This window comes from Dasypus novemcinctus, chromosome 4, assembly GCF_030445035.2.
Source record: "Dasypus novemcinctus isolate mDasNov1 chromosome 4, mDasNov1.1.hap2, whole genome shotgun sequence".
NCBI lineage: Eukaryota > Metazoa > Chordata > Mammalia > Cingulata > Dasypodidae > Dasypus > Dasypus novemcinctus.
Genome location: NC_080676.1, coordinates 10288777 through 10308984, shown reverse-complemented (window position 1 = coordinate 10308984; position 20208 = coordinate 10288777). Strand labels below are relative to the sequence as shown.

Below are 20208 nucleotides of genomic sequence, written 5' to 3'. Positions count from 1 at the left end.
AAGAGGCTGCTGGAGTTTTGATTGGGATTGCTTTGAATATGTAGATTGTTCTGGGTAATACTGACATCTTAACAGCATTAAATCGTCCATCTGTGAACACAGGTTGTTTTTACATTTATTTAGGTCTTTCTAAATTTCTTTGAGCAATGTTTTGTAGTTTTCAGTGTACAAGTCTTTCACATCCGTGGTTAAATCTATTCTAGATACTTTATTCTTTTAGAGGCCATGCCCAATTTTTAAATCCTTTTTCTATGGTGAGGGGAAAGGTGATAAATTAGATATCCATCTGGAGGCAGTGCTGCTACACATGGGTTGTTCTAGCATGTCAGAGACTTAGGCTCAAATCTTGTCCTGACCACTTTCCTGCTCTGTGACCTTTGACAAATTTCCTATTTTCATCTCCCATCTGCAAAAAAGGGTAACTGTATACCTATCTAATTAATCACATTATAGAAAGGAAAATAAACATGTTAAGAGATTTAACCACATAAAAACGAAACTCAAAAAGGGAACAAAGGGCCAATAATAAAATGGAAATATTTTAGAATGTGTAACTAGATTTAAGGCTTAAACACAAAGTTTAAAGTTTAACCTAGCCAATGGCATTTTTATCTCAAAAAATGTTTTAATAAATGAGGTATGATCCATGTAGATGCTATAAAATAAGGAACTAAGCAGCAAGAAATCTGGCCAGTTTATCCTGCATCATCAAACACAGGTAACTGAGCACACACGATCTGGACACAGTGAAAAGTCATCAGGCTTCATCAGTCTAGATGTACACCCCCGCCCCCCAACACACTGTTAAACCCTGAGATCTGATCCCCTACTTCAATCCATTCTCTAGTTACCCTCAGATACCTGGATACCAGAGACTGTACCTCTCCTCAGAGGATTTTGATGACTAGAAATTATTCTCCTTCGTAAATAAATAAGCAATCAATTATAGTTTAAAATTATTTTAAGCAGAAGGCATAATGAAAAAAAATCTATGATATGGGCAAGTTTAAAATCCTTTGTATATTTGAATTTACAATTTTATTGAGGTATAATTCATATAACATACATCTACTCAAAGTACACAATTCAATGGTCTTTAGTATAATCACATATTTGTGCAACTATCACCAGTCAATTTCAAAATATTTTCAATAATGCTCCCCAAAACACCCCTGTCTGTTAGCAGTCATTCCACATTCCCTCTCCCTCTCTCCTTAGCCCCTGGTTACCACTAATCTACACTCTGTACAAATTGCCTACTCTGGACATTTCATATAAATGAAATGATAAAACATGTGGCTTTTGTGTCTGGCTTGTTTTACTTAGCATTATGTTTTCAAGATTCATCCATGTTGCAGCATGTCTCAGTATTTCATTTCTTTTTTATGCCTGAATATTTCTCAATGTATGAATATACACACTAAAAAAAAAAAAAAAGATTTATATATTTCTCTCCCCTCCCCGCCCCCCCGCCCTGACTGTCTGTTCTCTGTGTCTATTTGCTGCATCATCTTCTTTGCCCGCTTCTGTTGTTGTCAGCAGCATGGGAATCTATGTTTCTTTTTGTTGCGTCATCTTGCTGTGTCAGCTCTCTGTGTGTGCGGCCCCATTCCTGGGCAGGCTGCACTTTCTTTCGCACTGGGTGGCTCTCCATATGAGGTGCACTCCTTGCGCATGGGGCTCCTGTATGCGGGGGGACACCCCTGCATGGCAGGGCACTCCTTGCGCGCATCAGCACTGCTCATGGGCCAGCTCCACACGGGTCAAGGAGGCCCAGGGTTTGAATCGTGGACCTCCCATGTGGTAGACGGACGCCCTAACCACTGGGCCAAGTCCGCTTCCCTACATATTTTATTTGTCCATTCATCTGCTGATGGATATTTGGGTTGTTTCCACATTTGGGCTTTAATGAATACTGCTACTATGAACATTCTCATGCAAGTTTTTATGTGGATGTTTTGGGTACACACTTTGGAGTAGAACTTCTGGGTAATATGGTAACTCTCTATTTAGTCTTTTGAAAAACTACCAGAATGTCTTCCAAAGTGGCAGTACCATTTTACATTCCTACCAGCAAGGTATGAGGGTTCCAATTCTTCCACATACTTGATAACAATGATTACAGTCATCCTAGTGGACATGAAGTGATATTTTAGAATGAGTTTAATTTGCATTTCCCTAGTGGATAATGAATGATGTCAAGATATTTTCATGCGCTTACTGGCTATTGCATACCTCTTTGGAGAACTATCTATTCAGATTTTTGTGTGTGTGGATGTTTCACTTTTTTTTTATTAAAGCTTGACATTGTTGGCAATGTTTCCTTTTTGTTTTGTTGTGTTTTTTTTTGTGGTACCAGGGATTGAACCCAGGACCCTTGTACACAGGAAGCAGGCACTCAACTACTGACTACATCCGCTCCCCAATGAGAGTTTTTTTTTCATTTGTTAGTTTTTAGGAGGTACTGGGGATTGAACCCAAGGACCTCATATATGGGAAGCAGGTGCTCAATCACTGGAACTACATCTGCTCCCCACTATTCAGATTTTTTGCCACTCTTTTAATTAGGTTGTCTTTTCTTGTTAAGTTTGAGTTCTTCATATATTTTAGATATATTTTTAAAGAAGTTTTAGATTACATAAAAGTTGTATTGAAAATATTGGGGACTCCCACATACCCTACCCACTCCGGCTCTCACATTTTCCCCTATTAATAACATCTTTCATTAGTGTGGTACATTTGTTACAACTGATGAACACACACTGAAGCATTGCTACTAACCATGGGCTATAATTTACATTATGGTTTACACTTTGCACTGCACAATTTTATGGGTTTCAATAAAACATATAATGGCCTGTATCCATCATTGCAATATCATGCAGGACAATTCCAATGTTCCAAAAATGCCCCATATTACACCTATTCTTCCCTCTCCCTCTCCTCAAAACTTCTGGTGAACACTGTCTTTTTATTGATGTTACAAGCTCTTCCTTTACTAGAATAATAAGTCTACTTTAGCCGATAGCTGCATCCCCTCCTTATGTTTGTTCAGCCCTCAATAGTGAGGATTCAGGGATGGTGATGTCACTCAGCTGCAGATTTAGAGGGGGTTTAGGTCTTATGAGGCAGATGGAGGGAACTGTCTTGCTTGCAGGTACAGACACTCTGTTTTGGGGGATGGGCATAATAATTTTGTTAGTTGTTCTGGGTAAGTCGAACTGGAGAGCAGGTGTTGGCTGCAACTCTTCTGGGATTCAGGGCTTAACTAGCATATGAACAGACCAAAGATTTAAGTGTCTGGGAAAATATTTGACAGATGTTGTGCTAACCATGTGTATGAAAATTATAAATGAGTCTAACTCTGTCACATTGGGGAGACAGGTTAACACATATTCCAAGGTAAAGCTCACCAATGGGGTGTCAATTTTCGGGGGTTGTCTACCCTGCCTACAGTGCCCAGGTGTCTCTAGAGCTCTTGGGAGCACCCCTGCTTGAGGCATTGATAAACTCTTTTCTGATATGTATTTTCTCCAATTTATGGGCTGCGTTTTCACTTGCTTGATAGAGACTTTTTAAGCACAAAAGTTCTGAATTACATGATGTCCAATTCATGTTTTTTTCCTTAAGTCTCTTGTGTTTTGGGCATCACAGCTACAAAACCACTACCAATTCCAAAGCCATAAAGTTTTTTATCTGTTTTTTTCCTAAGAATTATTTACATTTAACTCTTAAGTTTGGGAGCTTCATATATTTTGAGTTAATTTTTGCTTAAGGTGTAAGGTGAGGGTCAAACTTCATTTGTTTGCCTGTACCTATCTAGTTGTTCCAGGACCATTTGTTAAAAACCCTATTTTTTCTCCCTTTGAATGGTCATGGCACCTTTGTCAAAAATCAACTGGCCATAAATGTGAGAGTTTATTTCCAGACTCTCAATTCTATTCCATTGCTCTATATGTCTATCCTTATGTTAGTACCACAATATCTTGATTAGTGTTCCTTGTAGTAAGCGTTGAAATCCAACAGTGTAGATCCTCAAACTGTGTTTTCCATTTTCAAGACTGTTTTGCCTATTTGGACTCCCCTGAATTTCCATACAATTTTTTTTTTCTTTATGCTTTCTATTAGTCTATGTCTTTTTTTTTTTGTCTTTATTTTTTTTTATGCTACATTAAAAAAATATGAGGTCCCCATATATCCCCCACCCCCCTCACCCCACTCTTCCCATAACAACAACCTCCTCTATCATCATGGGACACTCACTGCACTTCGTGAATACATGTCTAAGCACTGCTGCACCACATGGCCAATGGTCCACATTATAGTCTACACTCTCCCCCAGTCCACCCAGTGGGCCATGGGAGGACATATAAGGTCTAGGAACTGTCCCTCCATATGATTTTTAAGATCAGTTTCTTAATTCCTAAAAAGAAGCCAGCTGGAATTGTGGTGGGTATGTTTTTTAATTCATGTGATGCTACAAAACAAAGAAGTCATACTCTGAAGTGTGGCATATCCAAAGATTTCTGATAGGTAACAATGAATTTTACTGTATTGTTGTTAAAAATTTAAGAGTAGCACTACTATATCAGAGAAAATACCAATTTTCCCCAGCTGTCCTACTGTTTCACATCTCAGGTGGGAAAAATATGACATCTTAAATAGAACCAAGTCCCATCCTACAGAGAACTGCTCTACATCTGTTTGAAGCAGGACCACTGTATAGACTCAAGGGTGGAATCTTTCTTTCCTCTCAGATTTACTAATGTGCTACTGAAAATTATCAGTCAACTGCTGGTAATTTCAAAAAGTAAGCACTGGTAAGTTTTCTGTCGGCAGCTTCAATACAGCTAACTTAGTATAAAGCAGAGAATGCAATATGCAAGCTCTGTTAGGTCATTAGGCAAACTGAGCAAGTAGGTAATATCTTCACACAAGCTGCTCAACACTTCATCTGGCACTTCCTTCTTCCCTTCTTCAAGCTCAATACATATGAGGAAGCTGAGCTGCAGAGTGAATTTTAAAAAACTAATGAGTATGTACATCTTTAATAATAAAATATATGTAGAGATACATGCATATATATACTCATTTTATCTATTTATTAAAATCATGGAAATAAAACAAGATTAAACAAGAATTTATAAACTGAAGAAAAAAAAAGATTTAATGACCTATTTATGATTAGCCTACTAGTAAGGGAAATGGCTAGACCAATATCTCTCCATGTGGTACCTTAAGTTTCCTGTTCTCCCCAGGAGCCTCAAGTTCCATTCATTATCTTTTCGAATCAAAACCCCCATTCTCTGAAAAATGTATCATTCAAGCATTGTATTACTCCAGGAGACAATAGTTTATTTTAATAAGATCTGTTTCTTCCCTCAGAGTTCAGTTATTAGAAGTGACAGACTTGTAAACAAATAATCCTAAGTATCAAATGGTAGGGGGGAAAAATCAGAAAAATATTAAACTTTCCCTAGCATGGAGAGGAAGGAAAGGGATTTGATGAGAAAGGCCTCCAAAGAAATGAGAAAGTAGAGAATAGGATCAATGACTAGGTGACTGATGGAGTACTGATGGAGTACTGGAGCAGCCAGGTAAATTGTAACCTTGTTTCTACCCCAACAAGCACATGTCCCTGATACCAAGCAACCAGCACAGCAGAAGTTGCTTTGAAATGGGAAAAGGGAGGTTGGGTATTTGTGCTGAAAAACTGGGCTATGTCCTGGATATATTGGTGAAAATATATAAGCAGAGAGAGTCTCCATACTAGACCAGCTCTTTGCTACACTATACCTACCCACATCCCTAGATGCTGTGATAGGAAAGTCTAAATAAAGGAGAAGCACACAACCAAGAATCTTCAATTTTTTCATGAGAAATTAAAAAAAAACTTTTTAAAAGACTAATCCGATGAAAGAAAAGCATCAAAGAAAAGTAACACCTTTAAAAAATTGGGCAGTAAGAGCTAATAGAACAAAACTAAAAATTTTCAAGACTGACCATACCAAGGGTTTGCGAGGATGTGAAACAGCAGGAACTCTCATACACTGCTGGAGGGACTGTGATTGTGAAAACAGTCTGAGATAGTTAAGTTTCTTTAAAAATCCAAGACCAACAGGAAGAATATAAAAAGCAGTGATGAGCAAAGAAACAAGTAAGACTTCCCTGCTAACATCTAAATAAGTGTTGATTTTTATTTCTTTTCCTTATCAGCTTTGAGGAAGAGTTTACATACAACAAATTGTATCCATTTCAAGCGTACAAGTCTAGTGCATATTGACAGTTGCATACAGCTGTGAAGCCACCACCATAATAAAGACAATATTTCCATCATCCCCAAAAGGTTCCATGAGCCCCTCTGAAATTCACTTCCTCCAGACAACCACTAATCCCCTTTTGTTACTACAGATTAATTTGTATTTTAAATAAATTTCATATAAAATGAAAAATTCTAGTGAGTTTATATTTAATAAAAGTCTGGAACTAAAATTCCCAAGTAATATGGTAGTCATAATTTTAAAGTAGTCAAATAATAAAAGACACTCTCAAAGAAGATTAAAAAAATCCATTAAATGCAAATTATAGAAGACAATCTTAAAAACAAAATACATAATGGTTGACAATAAACAAGATGGGAAACTAAAGTATGTCTTTGCTAACAAAAGGAAGATAGATGTGGCATTATTATTGTAAACAATTCAGAATTGAAGCAGAGAAGTATTAATGAGAGTGAAAATACTTTGTATTAAAAAAAGTAAATGAAACACATCAAGAAGATACAGTCCAACACCTATGAACCTTTGTGATATTAACTAGCTTCAAATATATAAAGCAACTGCTGAATTACAAAATTTACCACAAACAGGAATGGTGATTTTATTAACATCACCTCTCTTAGAAATCCACAGATAGAGAAAATAACAACAAAAAGAACATTAGATATTTTCAAAACATACTAACAGCTATCGAATATATGAAAACTTTGCAATCACCAGAAAATATACAAATTTGGGATGCTGCCCCCAAACTGACCATGACTTAAACAAGAAACAAAAACAGAAAATATTCAAAGCCACCCACTCTCAACTCTAAGTAAACACATTAGAAATTAAAAACAAAAAATAGGGAACTGCACTCCTAGATACCCCCTGGATTAAAACAAATAAAACTACCTCAAAATTCAAAACAATATAACCGAAGCAGAAGTCAAAAGAAAATCCATGGCTTTAATGCATTCAATTGAAAAAAGTAAATCTAAGGAAAGCAGGAGAGATTTAAGATAAAAGCACAAATTAATGGAAACAAAATACAAAAAGAATTCAATTTGATCAATAAAATCAGTTTTCAATTAAGTAAATTTGAAAATGGAGGAAATATATATATTTTTTGGAAAATAAAAATGTTCGCATCAAGTTTTTATAAAAAGCAAGCAGAGCTCTACTCCCAAAATACACCAAGTCCAAATTGCTTAAGTTGGTTCTTTTAATTTTTCAAGGAACAGACTATTTTTCGATCATAAACTATTCTTTTTGTATGCTCTTATGAGGCTAGTACTATCCTGATACCAAAACTAACAAAAGTATTCACACAAATATCACATGCTCATTTTCTTATAAATGCACTTAAATACAGCTTATTTAAGTGTTTATAAAAGAAAATAAACGTGATAATTATTTAGTGTGATGACACAGGAATAGATATAAATCAACAAACACAGTATCAAAGAAAGGATCCATATAAAATGGAATTTTGCATGTAACACAATTGTCTTCAAATCAGTTAAGGAAATGATGGATTTTTCAATGTATGTTGGGATAGATGATTAGGAAAAGTCCATTAAAAATTTTTAAATTTGTGATGTTAATTTAAAACCAGTACGACAGAAGAAAAAACAAGTTAGTAAGAGCACAAAAGACAAAAAGTACAAAATATTTACAAGTATAGTAAATGCTTAGCAGAGTATATAAAAAATTTCATTTTTGTTTGTGTTGAACAAACAACACAAACAAAAAATAAGCAAAAAATATGCAGGCATTACACAGACAGGGAAACTGAACAAACATTAAAATATACTCAGTAGGAGTTATCAGAGAAACTGTAACGTAATCCAAACAGATACCAGCATTCACAAATAAGAAAAAAAAAGATTTTTTTTAAAAAGACTGATAATACCCAGTACTCAAACAGATGAAGAGAAACAGTACTTTCATCCATTGCTGATGGGAGTATAAATTGGTACAGCATTTTTGGAGGACAACTGATTAATAATAAAAATAAGCATATACTATGTATTGGCAATTCCATTGCTCAGCATTGACCCTAGATGAATAGTTGCACATATGCACTGCAGCAATTTTTAATAGTGAAAAATCAGAAACAACCTATATGTTTCATCACAAAGAAAATGATTAAACCATAAATATCCATGCCATGGAATACTATGCCAAAAGTCAAGGAATAGGACAAATCTAGTGACATGGAAAGATAATTAAATCATACTAAGTGAAACAAGCAAGTTCCAGAATATACAGTTTTCCTAACTCTTGTAAAAATGGGAAAGAAAAAGATCAAACTACATATTCCATACAACCCCAGATGTGTATATGTGTGTATGTTTATCTGGTAGATAAACATTCATTATCTGTAGGAAATACTGCAATTGGTGCAAAACAGTCAAGAGAAACAGTATGAATGTATTCATGTACTCCTTTTTCTCCATTTTATAAGGAGTATTTACAAATACCCAGGAAAGTTGTAGGCGTTGTACACTACACATCTATAAACTCACCTAGATTCTAGTTACTATATTAGTTATTTCATATCTATCTACCTTCTAATTTTTTATGCATTTCAAAGTTGCAGATATCAATATACTTCACTCCTAAATACTTTATTTGGCATGCATAACATTTAACTAGAATCAAGGGAAAATTTTAATTCTGTGAAATATACATCTCTAATGTACCATTAGATAGGTTTTACATTTAACTATATAATCCAAACTCTTACCAAGATTCAGAATATTACCAACATTCCAGAAAGTTCTCTCATATCCCTTTGGGTAGTCAATCCCTGTTACAACTGCCCCAGAGACAACCACCATTCTGGGTTTTTTTTCCAGCACAGGTTAGTACTGCTTATTCTAAAACTTCAAATAAATGGAATCATACAGTATGTCCTCTGTTGGGTAAAGCTGCTTTTCCACTCAGCATCATGCTTTTGAAATTCATCCCTATCTTGCATATCCATAATTTGTTCCTTTTCATTGCTGAGTAGTATTCCATTGTACAGACATGTACCCATTTGATTATTCATTCTCTCACTGACAGAGAACATCGTGTAGAAGTGTTTTTATGGACATATGTTTTCACTTCTCTTGGATAAATACCTAGAAGGAGAACTGCTGGGCAATGGGGTAGGTGTATATATTATTTTTAGAAGAAACTACCAGACCTTTATCCAACGTGGCTATACCATGCATTATGTTTTTAAAAATACTAAAGAGTTAACAGTGGTTAGCTAGGGAACCAGCTAATGATGACAGTGGACATACTGATTATTCACACCTGTATTGTAAAAATCCAAGTGACAATGTTATAATGAAAAGAACACAACTAAAGGAGCCCACATCCCATTAAGACCAGTTCAGGTTTCTTGGACCTGTCTACAATGACTAACTCCAACAGGGGTCACTATTCTGCTGTCTATTTTTATAAATTAAGTATTAATCAAACACAGCCAGGCCCATGTGTTTACATATTATCCACGGCTGCTTTTGGTCTAGAACAGCAGAGCTGAGTAGTTGCAACAGAGACATGTACAGCATGCTAAGCCTGAAATATTTATTACCAGGTCCTTCAAAGAAAATGTTTGCTCACTCCTGTCCTAAAACATTTATAGACCTTAAAAAAATTTCAAAATGATAATTTGAAACTATCTAATAAAACTTTTCTCTTTTGTAGAGGAAACTAAGGCCATGAGATTTTAAGTGAGTTACCTAAGCTTAGATGGAGATGCGAAACTAGAATTTAGGTCATAGTCTGACTCCTAGTTTAATCAACTTCTGAACATATGTTTAAGATTCATCAAACAAAAACATAATATGCCCACAGACTCACTTTAAATATGATGCCTTATGAAAATGAATTAGAAGTTTAGTGAAGAGCCATGGTGAGCTAAAGGAAATGACAGATATGTACAATTATCTCCTTAAATAAGAATTTCAACAGTGAATCTATACCATTTACTCTACAATACTCTCCAAGCTAGTCCAAGGAATAGGCGAATCACAAGCAGAAACTGATTAAATGATGAATGATTTGTTCACTTAAACATAGCAAGTCTGTACTATGTGCTGTGCATGTGCTACGTACACATGTAAATCCTACCCTTAGAACACTGTTAGTAGGAAATATATATATATATATATATACACATATATAAACAATGATAATTCAGGATAGAAAGTTTCACGTTATACAAGACACAAGTGGTATTATTTCCACTGGGCACATCAGAGAAGGCTTATGGCAAAACTTGCACTTAAGCTAGGTGTCTGAAGTAGGGAAGCATTGATAATGCAGAAAATAAAGGAAGTGGGGGGAGGAAAGATGGGAATAAGCAGGACATTCCGACCAAGGGGTATCAGGCACATGGGGTATATGATGGGGAGTAAAGTGGGAAATGACAGGTTATAAGGGTGAAAGCTTAACTCAGAGCCGTTTTGTAATAAACCTGGATTGCCAGGCTGTCTGGAACTTACTTAGACCTTCTCAAAGCAATGGGGATACAAACACAGCTTTGCAGTACAGAGAACAGCATGACCAAAGCTGCAGCCTTAGAAATGTCTGACAGCTGATTACACGGGTTTAGGTCACAATGATTCCAAATTGCTTCCTTGGATCTCTCTGGAGATTTATCAGGAGCCAAAAGTCTACTTCCCCCAGTATCAAGAACAGTACTTTTTTTTTTTTTTAAAGTAGCAGGTACAAGCTGGAAAGCCAGTGTTTTAGCTGAATTAGGAACAACTTTGAAAAACGTACAAGAGGGAAGCAGACTGGGCCCAGTGGTTAGGGTGTCCATCTACCATATGGGAGGTCCACAGTTCAAACCCCGGGCCTCCTTGACCCGTGTGGAGCTGGCCCATGCGCAGTGCTGATGTGCACAAGGAGTGATGTGCCACGCAGGGGTGTCCCCGCGTAGGGGAGCCCCACGCGCAAGGAGTGCACTCTATAAGGAGAGCCGCCCAGTGCCATAGAAAGTGCAGCCTGCCCAGGAATGGCGCTGTACACACGGAGAGCTGACACAACAAAAAGAAACACAGATTCCATGCCACTGACAACAACAGAAGTGGACAAAAAAGAACATGCAGCAAATAGACACAGAGAATAGACAACTGGGGCGGGGGGGGGGGGGGGGGGGGAGGGGAGAGAAATAAAAATAAATAAATCTTTAGAAAAAAGAAAAAGCTACAAGAGATCTTCATCTGGTGCTTTAAAGTTTTTTTAAGTGGAGAATTCATAAGGAAAGGTACTACCAGATCATGATGAAGTGGGGACAGGGTGGGTGGGAGTGTTGAGGGTTATGGAATTTTAAACAGGTGGCTAGGATTATGAAGCTAGTTACAATGAGCAGGCTTCATCTGAATGTGTTTTCACAAGATTGGAGGTGAGTGGATGAACAGGTGCGTGAAAATTAATTCCTGAATCAAGCACAGTAGTGGTGATGGGGGTGTGAGGCACAAGCAGATGCGAGGGACAGGGAAGTAGAACTGGCACAACTTTGCCAGGTTTAGGGCCTGGATTACAGAAAGAATGGTGAAGCTATTTTCAAAAATTGTAAATGTAGAAACAAGACAGAACTTCAGTGGAGGGAGAGGTATAGGAACTCTTAACCAGATGATGCATAAGGTTACAGAGCTAGATGACATCACACTCCCAGTCTCTCTGATTTGTGAGATACGCAGGAAGCAACTGGAAATTACAGAGAGAACTGAAATCTGAGAAAAATATCAACCCAGAAAAAATTTGTGTGCTATCTTTGCAGTTGTTTTATGAGATTGCCAGGGAAGGAGATGAAAACGAGGCCAAAGACAGAACTCAGGAAATATATACTTAAGTAAACATGAGAAGGAAGCACAGACAGGAAGGAACCAGGCAAGGAATGGTTAGAGAAGTAAGGATTAGAAGAGTAAGGGCATATAAAAAGGCAATTTTTAATGGGTCAGGTACTATCAAAAGGACAGAGACCACCAAGAGATAAGAACAGCATGCTTTGGAGAAGGCTCAGTTCCAAAGTCATACCCTCATCATGGCACCAGCAAATATTAAGCACCACAAATGATTCAGTAACAAAGTTAAAATAAACTATGGGAGGCTGTTAAGTTAGAGAATTCTTTTCAGAATTATTATTAGTAATAGAACTTTGCAGGGGAGAGGAGAACATTATTAAACACAGCCACATTAAACTTGAGAGCCAGCTGGCTTTTCAAAAAAGACTTATGATAGTTCTCATAAAAGCAGGATAACTTAACTGAGAAGAACAACAAGAGGGGAAGCAGGAGACCTGGACAATGAGCCTGGTTTTGCACAGTCCAGGCATATCACAAACTCAGCTGAGTCTCCAAAAAGAAAATTGGGTGGAAAATCTCTAAGCTTCCTTTAAACAATGAACTTAGATCAGGATATCAAAGCTGACAATTAATTAGCCAGGTCAAGGTGGAATGTGGGAAAGAGGCCCAGAAGCTAGGAAAACAGGCCAAGCAGGGAAGGATAGGAGAGAACTGCATGGAATGGCAGAGATGACAGGAGAAAAATAAACTGGCCATTATAAAGTGTTTGAATGGCATGCTAAGGAGCCTGAGGACAACGGAGATTTAAATGGTTTTGAGCAATCAAACAACAGGTGCCAATCTGTACTTTTGAGAGCTCCTTCTGGATTATATAGTGGATAACCAAATTGGAAGGAAAAGAAAGGACTAGAGGGCAAGAGACCAGTTAGAAAACTACCAGAGGCAAGACGGTGGGCTACACTAAGGCAGAGGCAGTAGAATTGGAGAGATGTGGATTTTTGGAGACATACATGAAAAACAAAACTGCAGAGGGTGAAGAAGAGCAAGAGGTCAAAGATAACCCCACGCTTCTGGCTCTGACCAGTGGGCTGGTGCTATTCACTCTGATAAGGAAGAAACATACAACAGCAAGTCTGGTTGAGAGTGGGATGGGCTCAGAGAAGATCAATTCAGTTTTAGACAGAAGAGGTGCCTATGAAACATCCAACTGAAGATTTTCAACAGGCAGGTGGATAAACTACAGAAAAGCCAGATGGACCAGAGATGCAGATTTGGAAGCCCCAACAGAGAGATAATAACTAAAGCCATGGGAATAGAGAGGTTCAAGCAGAAGTGTGAGTAGTTCCCATAATGATGGAGACAGCTAAAGATACTCCCAGCACCTCTAAGAAAAAGGCAGAGGAATAAGAACTGTTCCCCTTAACTTTAAATGATAAAACCTGACTATGTGAACTAAGTATTCCATAAATACAAAAGTCTGTTTCAATGATGGCTCTGATTATGACCCTGTGTGCCTGAAATATCAACTAGGCCTAGAGGTGTGGGATGCCTAAGAGTTACCTCCTAAGAGCCTCCATGTTACTCAAACGTGGCCACTCTCTAAGGCAAACTCAGCATGTACATGCTTGTCTTCCCCCCAGCATGGGACATGATTCCTGGGGATGAGCCTCCCTGGTGCCAAGGGATTACTACCAAGCACTAGCTGATGATGTAACTAAAAAAAAAAAAAGACCTTGAATAAAGGGGTCAATTCAGACCAGCAGAGTATCTCAGCCTACATTTAATATCAGGTGTTAAAAACTACTTTTTGACTTTGGATAAAAGGGGGAAATGGAAAGGACAAGTGAGTTTATACGGCTATGAGTCTCCAAAAAAGAGCTGGGTGGTCATCAAAGAAGTGATGCTTATGCATGCTTCAGCAGGGTGTCAGAGACAGCCAAGGTAGATGGAAACTCAGGTGCTGGTTCTCCTGAGGCTGCAGAGACCCACAGGTTCTATGGTCACGGCAGATAGTTCTGGAGTTCAGGGCCATGTCAGTTGACCCTACTTTGGAGTTTGTGTTCCTGAGTGTGATGGAGTTGGACTCAGATATGGCCCTTCTATATATACCTCTTCTGTTACTTTTACCGGACCTGTGGTTGGTGTTTGGGTTGGTGTACACTCAGGAGACCGGAATCTCTGGACTGTCCACGTGACGGCCAGGCCCCAGGCCTCAGCAGACTTGGGGCTCCTACTCTCTGGTTTGCTGGACTTATCCTGGTCAGATGACAGGGAGGTGGTCAACCACCACACCAGGGAGCCAAGAGTGCCCACACACAGCTGCAAGCAGAATTGCATCCATCATCCATGTGGAATCTAAGCCCCCTCTTGATGTAGAGGGGGACTGGACATAGCCATCCCAGGGTCGATAGGATGGAGGAATGGTTTGGAGTGGACTTACTGGTGTTCTGCTGGGGAACTACTGTGATTAGTAAGGGAAGAAATTTTAGTAGTGATGTGGAGAGGGTGGCCACGGTGGCTGCTGATAGTGGGGAGATGGAAGAAGAGATATGGTATGGGGGCATTTTCAGGATTTGGAGTTGTCCTGGGTGGTGCTGCAGGGACGGATGGTGGACATTGTGTGTCCTGCCATGGCCCACTGGGTGGACTGGAGGAGAGTGTGGACTACAATGTGGACCACTGTCCATGTGGTGCAGTGGTGCTCCAGAATGTATTCGCCAGGTGCAGTGGATGTGCCACGATGATGGAAGCGGTTGTTGACTTGGGAGGGCTGGAGTGGGTGGTATATGGGGACCTCGTATTTTTTGAATGTAATATTTAAAAGAAAATAAAGAAGGGGAAAGAAAAGTCTGTTTCAAAGAAATCAAATTATTTGGGGAGTGTTGGGGCAAGCAGTTGTTTTTTGTAACAATGTTAAAACACATACTACCACAATTAAAATGGTAACTGCATCTGCAGCACAACACGTAAATTTTATGCCTTTCCCTTCCCTTCTACTACCAGTCCAAGAAGTGCAGTGTCCTGTCGATGAAGGCTAAGTATGCACTCTGCTGCCACACCACCAATGACCTTCACTAATAGCCTGCACACAGGCTTAAGTCAAGTCCATTACTTTCCCAACAGCACACAGTTTTGTAAAATTTGTAAAAGTTCTTTAAAATGTCATTCCACAGGACAAAGAACACCACATTACAAAACTATGTGCTACAGGGGAAATAAATGCACTTGCCTTCTCCCCTACAGTCAGACAACCAAGATGGATTGGGGTGTGATCTCCCAAGCAGAGCATTTACTGAGGCATGACCCAGAATGGGAGCAGGTGATTCTGAGCAAATTGCACTTCACGGACCTATAATAAAAGAAAAGACACATGAACAAAATATAGGGGGCTAACTGATTTGGTTCAGAATATTGACTATGCTTGGAAAGCTGTGACTCAAGTTTTAAGTTAATATAAAACACTTATTGACAAATAACCCTTAAGAAAAGTAACAAACTCCAAAGGCACACCCAAGTAGATGTCATTAAATGATGCAATGAAGTTTAAAAAAGAAAACTCTGGTCTTGGAGTCTGAAGGCCCAAGGATTCTGTTGGTAACTCAATGAGTGAATTTTGGCAAATCAGAATAACCTGTGGATTCGATTTTCTCATCTATAAAGTAAGGACATTAGTGACTTTTAAAACTTCTGACTGTAAGCCACAGTAAGAAATATACTTAACACTGGGGTATGTGTAAATACAAAACAAAAATTTTATGAAACACTTTTCCTTATGTAGACTAAACACGTTAGGTGCAATAAAATGTAATATTTTAAAAATTCTTTTTCATTATTTAAAAAAAATATTAATTGCAACACACGGCCCTCTAATTACAGTTTAAACAACTCTATGGAATCTCTAACTGCTTTTCACTACTTTTTACTCTAAGTGCACTTAAGGCACTTAGGTTATTCAATATTTGCAACATCAGTCACAAGGTGCTAAATCTTCTCTGTTCCATTTTCAGAAATGTTGACTACTTATTCCTGGTACTTACTAGTACCAGTGTACTTACTGTTCAGCTTGAGAAACCAAACCCAGGTTTCCTCTAAAGTACATTTACTTAGAGGACCTAGTCTGCTTTAGAAAGTCGCTGCGGAAATCCAATGAGGTGACTTGTATACGTAAGATATTAACCAAATACACAATGAAGGAGCTACTCAAAAGTTTTATGAAACTGCCTAAGTAAGTGAATGTGATGTAACATTTATTATCTTCACTTTGTCCCAAACATAAACAGCATAATTGCTTTCTATATACGTGTGCCTTTTCATGAATCTAATGAACTGAGAGCAAAATGGGACAAACATACTCAAGACTTAAATGTAAGAAATAAAATTAGAGAACATCTTAGATGAGTACCTTTAGAAAATCCTGGGGAGAGAAAAGCCTTTCTGTGCATACCAGCAGACTCAGAACCTTTACAAGGTCAAAAAAAGAGATGAAATTTCCTACCCACCTACACTAAAGTTCCGAATGACAAAAAAAAAAAAAAAAAAATCAAGACAATTATGGGAGGGGGAAAAATCATTTACGCAACAACAGTTTTCCTTCATTAAAATAAATAGCTGTTACCAAAATATAAATTTTTTAAAAAAATAGCGATGAAGATGTAAGATACCACTATACACTGTTGGTAGGAGTATAAACTGACATAACTTTCCCAGAAGGCACTATTACATGGTTTCAAAATGAAAAGACTTACACATTTTACACGAATTAGAAACTCCACCGGCAGAAATATATCTCAAAGAAATAAATTTGCAAAAATGTACAGGCAAGGATAAAGGGATTGGGAGGAAGGAGACCAGCAGAAAGCAATAAGGTGTTCATTAAAAAAAAAAAATCAAGGCTTATCTCTATATAATGGAATATAAGTTAGCTATTAAAAATGTTAAAATGGGGATACAGATCTCTATTATCAGGGAAGGTACCCACAAAATAATCAGAAGACTATAAAACAACACTTACCAGTATGATAGCCTTTTATAAAACAAAATTTAAATGTTATACTTATTTCTTAATCTGTCTAGAAAGATATATTAAAATGTTAATAGTATCTTCGGGATGCTAAGATCCAGGTAGCCACTAGCCCATACAATACCTTTATGGGAATTAGGAAAAGGCACCCTTTTCCTGGCAGGCATATGCCTACAGACATACAGCTCTGCAAGCTGATCTTGTCTTCATGAGAATTACAAGATACCCCTTTCTCCAGGCAGACCTGCCCCTCCTGCAGGGTGCACAGCCTGGTGAACAGAGATCTCAGCCTCCACTCACCATCCCACAAACACATCCTTGGAGGAGTGCCCTTCTGCAGGTCACAGCTTGCAGGCTGGGATAGGATTATGAATTATTTTCACCTATTTATAACACTCTGCACTGGTTTATTATTTACAATAAACCACATAGAGACTGTTTGTTGGTAAGAGTAATATTTCAAGTACAATTTTCTAGTAGGAAATAACAGTCTTGTTTTAATCCTTCTAAACTGATCCCAACTTTACTTATATTACTTTTTATATACTGCCCTATATTTAATTTGTGAACATGGTATTTATTTAAGAGCATATACCTAACTAAAATTTCTACCCTCAATCATGCAGTTCCAAGGTTAGACAGGGAGTACTATCTCAGTAAGAAATATCACTCTAAGACAAATTGAATATACTTAGTACTGGAAATGAAAAGGCACTGAGCAAGGGAAAAGAGAAGGATATAGTCTACAGAAATTAATCTCTTTCTACCACATCCAAAAATTCCTTCAGCAAAGTTAGTGCACTCTAGAAAGGCATTAATTAACCTTTTTAATTGCCCATCATTTCCATCTCCCCACCCCCACCCCAGGGCTAAGATTTCTCTCCAGATCTAAGATTTATTTCTTCGTCAACATAGTGGGTTTCCAAAAGATAACAATTTAAATAAAAATCACGAGCGATTACCATGCAGTTCGACAAGGCATCTGTAAAAGAAGACATCGGCTTTCCTTGGCTTTGTGGACTATGTAATTTTAGACAAGGCAAAATATCATGACCTCTCTGGGTCTCATTTTTTCTCATCTCTAGAGTGGGGGATGAGCGAAAAAACTTTCAAGGCCCTTCTCAGCTTTGGATAGGATTTTAAATCCCTTTTTCATTCTAGAGTCGGTTTCAGTCAGCAGCAACAGTTTAAATGTGAGTCATAGCTGATTTACTCTTCATGTTTCTCTTTAAAATGTGCCCAAATAGTTCTCAGCTCCAGAAAAGTATTCCCACTCAGGGAAAAGGTCTGTCAAAAGCCACTAACAAAATATTTTCCAAAAGGTCTCCTTCCCCCTCCCCCCAAAAAAGAATAAACATTCATTTTAATATAAAGACAAAAAAGCACCAGTCCTTATTCAGCTCATTAATATAATTTTGCGAGGAAAAAAACCGCACAGGAAAGCACTGCCGTGGTAGATGGTTTTAAAAATCCGTTCAAAACAAAGAATCAGGCATAGAAAAACTGCTAACATCACTCACATGTTTTGAAGGCACAGAAAAGAAAAGAAAAAAAAAAAACCGTGCAGTTCAAACAGTATTTACTTTTCCTTAAAGAAGGGCGAAAAACCTCGCTAATTAAAAAAGGAATTAGGGAGAGACCGAGCTCTCAACTGTCCAAATTCAAGTGCACTTTCGTCCACGACGCACTTGGGATCAACTCGCCGCTCTGCATTCATGCAACCCACACATGCAACACTCACGATCTTGCGACCGGCCGGGGTAGCGGCGTGGACGAGTCATAAGATAGCGGGCGGGAGTGGAAATTTCCTCTCCGCGGCTGCGGGGCAGGGGCTGGCTTCCCCGAACCCCGGCGCTGCCAAGCGCCTCCGCGAGGGCCTCTCCCGGCCGGCGCGCTCGGTACAAAGGAGGCCCCGGCGCTCGGGGCGGGAGGCCGGCAGCACGTGCGCCCCGCGCGCGGCCGGCGGGGAAGGAACCGGCGCGGCCCGGCCCGGGCTGCCCGCGGGCCGGGCCCGCCCGGACCGCTCCGCGGAGAAATGAATGGGGCCGCCGCCCGCGTCGGAGTCGGGCGGTCGGCGGCGGCTCCAGGGGCCCTGGCGCTGGGGAGCCGCCTCCCGCCTCTCCCACCCGCCCGCGCCCGGCGCCCCCGGGACCACGGGCGGCCCCGGGCGCCCGCCCCGCGCCCGCTCACCCCAGCTCTTGGCGGTGCGCCCCAGGAACGCGCCGGTGGTCGGGTTGTAGACGAAGAGCTTCCACTCGGCCAGGCTCTCGTTGAAGGACTTCTTGTCTTTCTTCGTCATGGTGTGTGCGAGGACGGCGAGGCGAGCGGCGGCCGCGCGGGTGGAGACGGCGAGGAGCGCGGCGGCGCGTCCCGGCTCAGGCGGGCAGCCCGGCGACGGCGGCGGAGGGCGGGACGGCCCAAGACACTTCCTTGCTGCGGCGAGCACTCGAGCCGACTGCGCCGCGCCGAGCCGGGCTGCCGCTCGGGCCGCGGGAGCCTGACGTCTCCGCCCGCCGCAGCCAATCCCCAAGCCGCTCGGGCTGCGCCGCCGCCGCCGCCGCCGCCGCCGCCGCCGCCGCCGCTACAGCCTCCCGCCCGCGGCCCGGGCGCAGCCCGAGGCGGCGAGAACGCCCCGCCCCGGCCGGCCCGGCCCCGCCCCCTGCTGGCCCCGCCCCCTGCTGGCCCCGCCCCGCGCTCCCGGCGGGGCTCGGCGGCCCGAGGGGGTCTGCCTCAACCCTGACTGGAGGAGGCCGGGCTACAGAGAGCGGCTCGGAACCACCCGAAGCGCTCGGTAACGAGCGAGTTTATCAAATAGGCCGGAGGCCGGCATCCCTGACCCGCAGGTTCCTCAAGGGGCCTGCGTTTCCTGGGAGCTCCCGGGCGCCGCGGCTCCAGGGGGATGCTGCGGACAGCTGGGCCCCGCGTCCCCGCGGCGGCGGCCTCGGCGCTGGCCCGCGGCGGCGCGGAACGGGGGGCTCCGCGCTGCGGGTTCGGCCGGGGTGCGGGGTGGGTTCTCGCCCTCCGCGTGCCTCAGGAGAGCGCGGAATCGACTCCACTCTGCCCAGGTCATCTTCACCAGGGATGGAAGGCCCAGACCCTGCGCCGCGCCCTCCCC

At 40.6% G+C, this 20208-nt stretch overlaps 1 protein-coding gene across 2 annotated transcripts in view; it reads right to left on the bottom strand.

Annotated features, from left to right (window-relative positions):
* ATP1B3 (ATPase Na+/K+ transporting subunit beta 3) overlaps positions 1–19572 on the bottom strand; it is a 54883-nt gene extending 35311 nt beyond the window's left edge. Inside the window, exon 1 of one of the 2 annotated variants that reach the window (XM_023588989.3) lies at positions 19284–19572. In XM_023588989.3, coding sequence (XP_023444757.2) covers positions 19284–19392 — 109 coding nt within the window. In that variant the 5' untranslated portion in view covers positions 19393–19572. The remainder of the gene's footprint in view (positions 1–19283) is intronic. The other variant, XM_071214552.1, reaches the window with a different exon arrangement.
* Between the last annotated feature and the right edge of the window lie 636 nt (positions 19573–20208).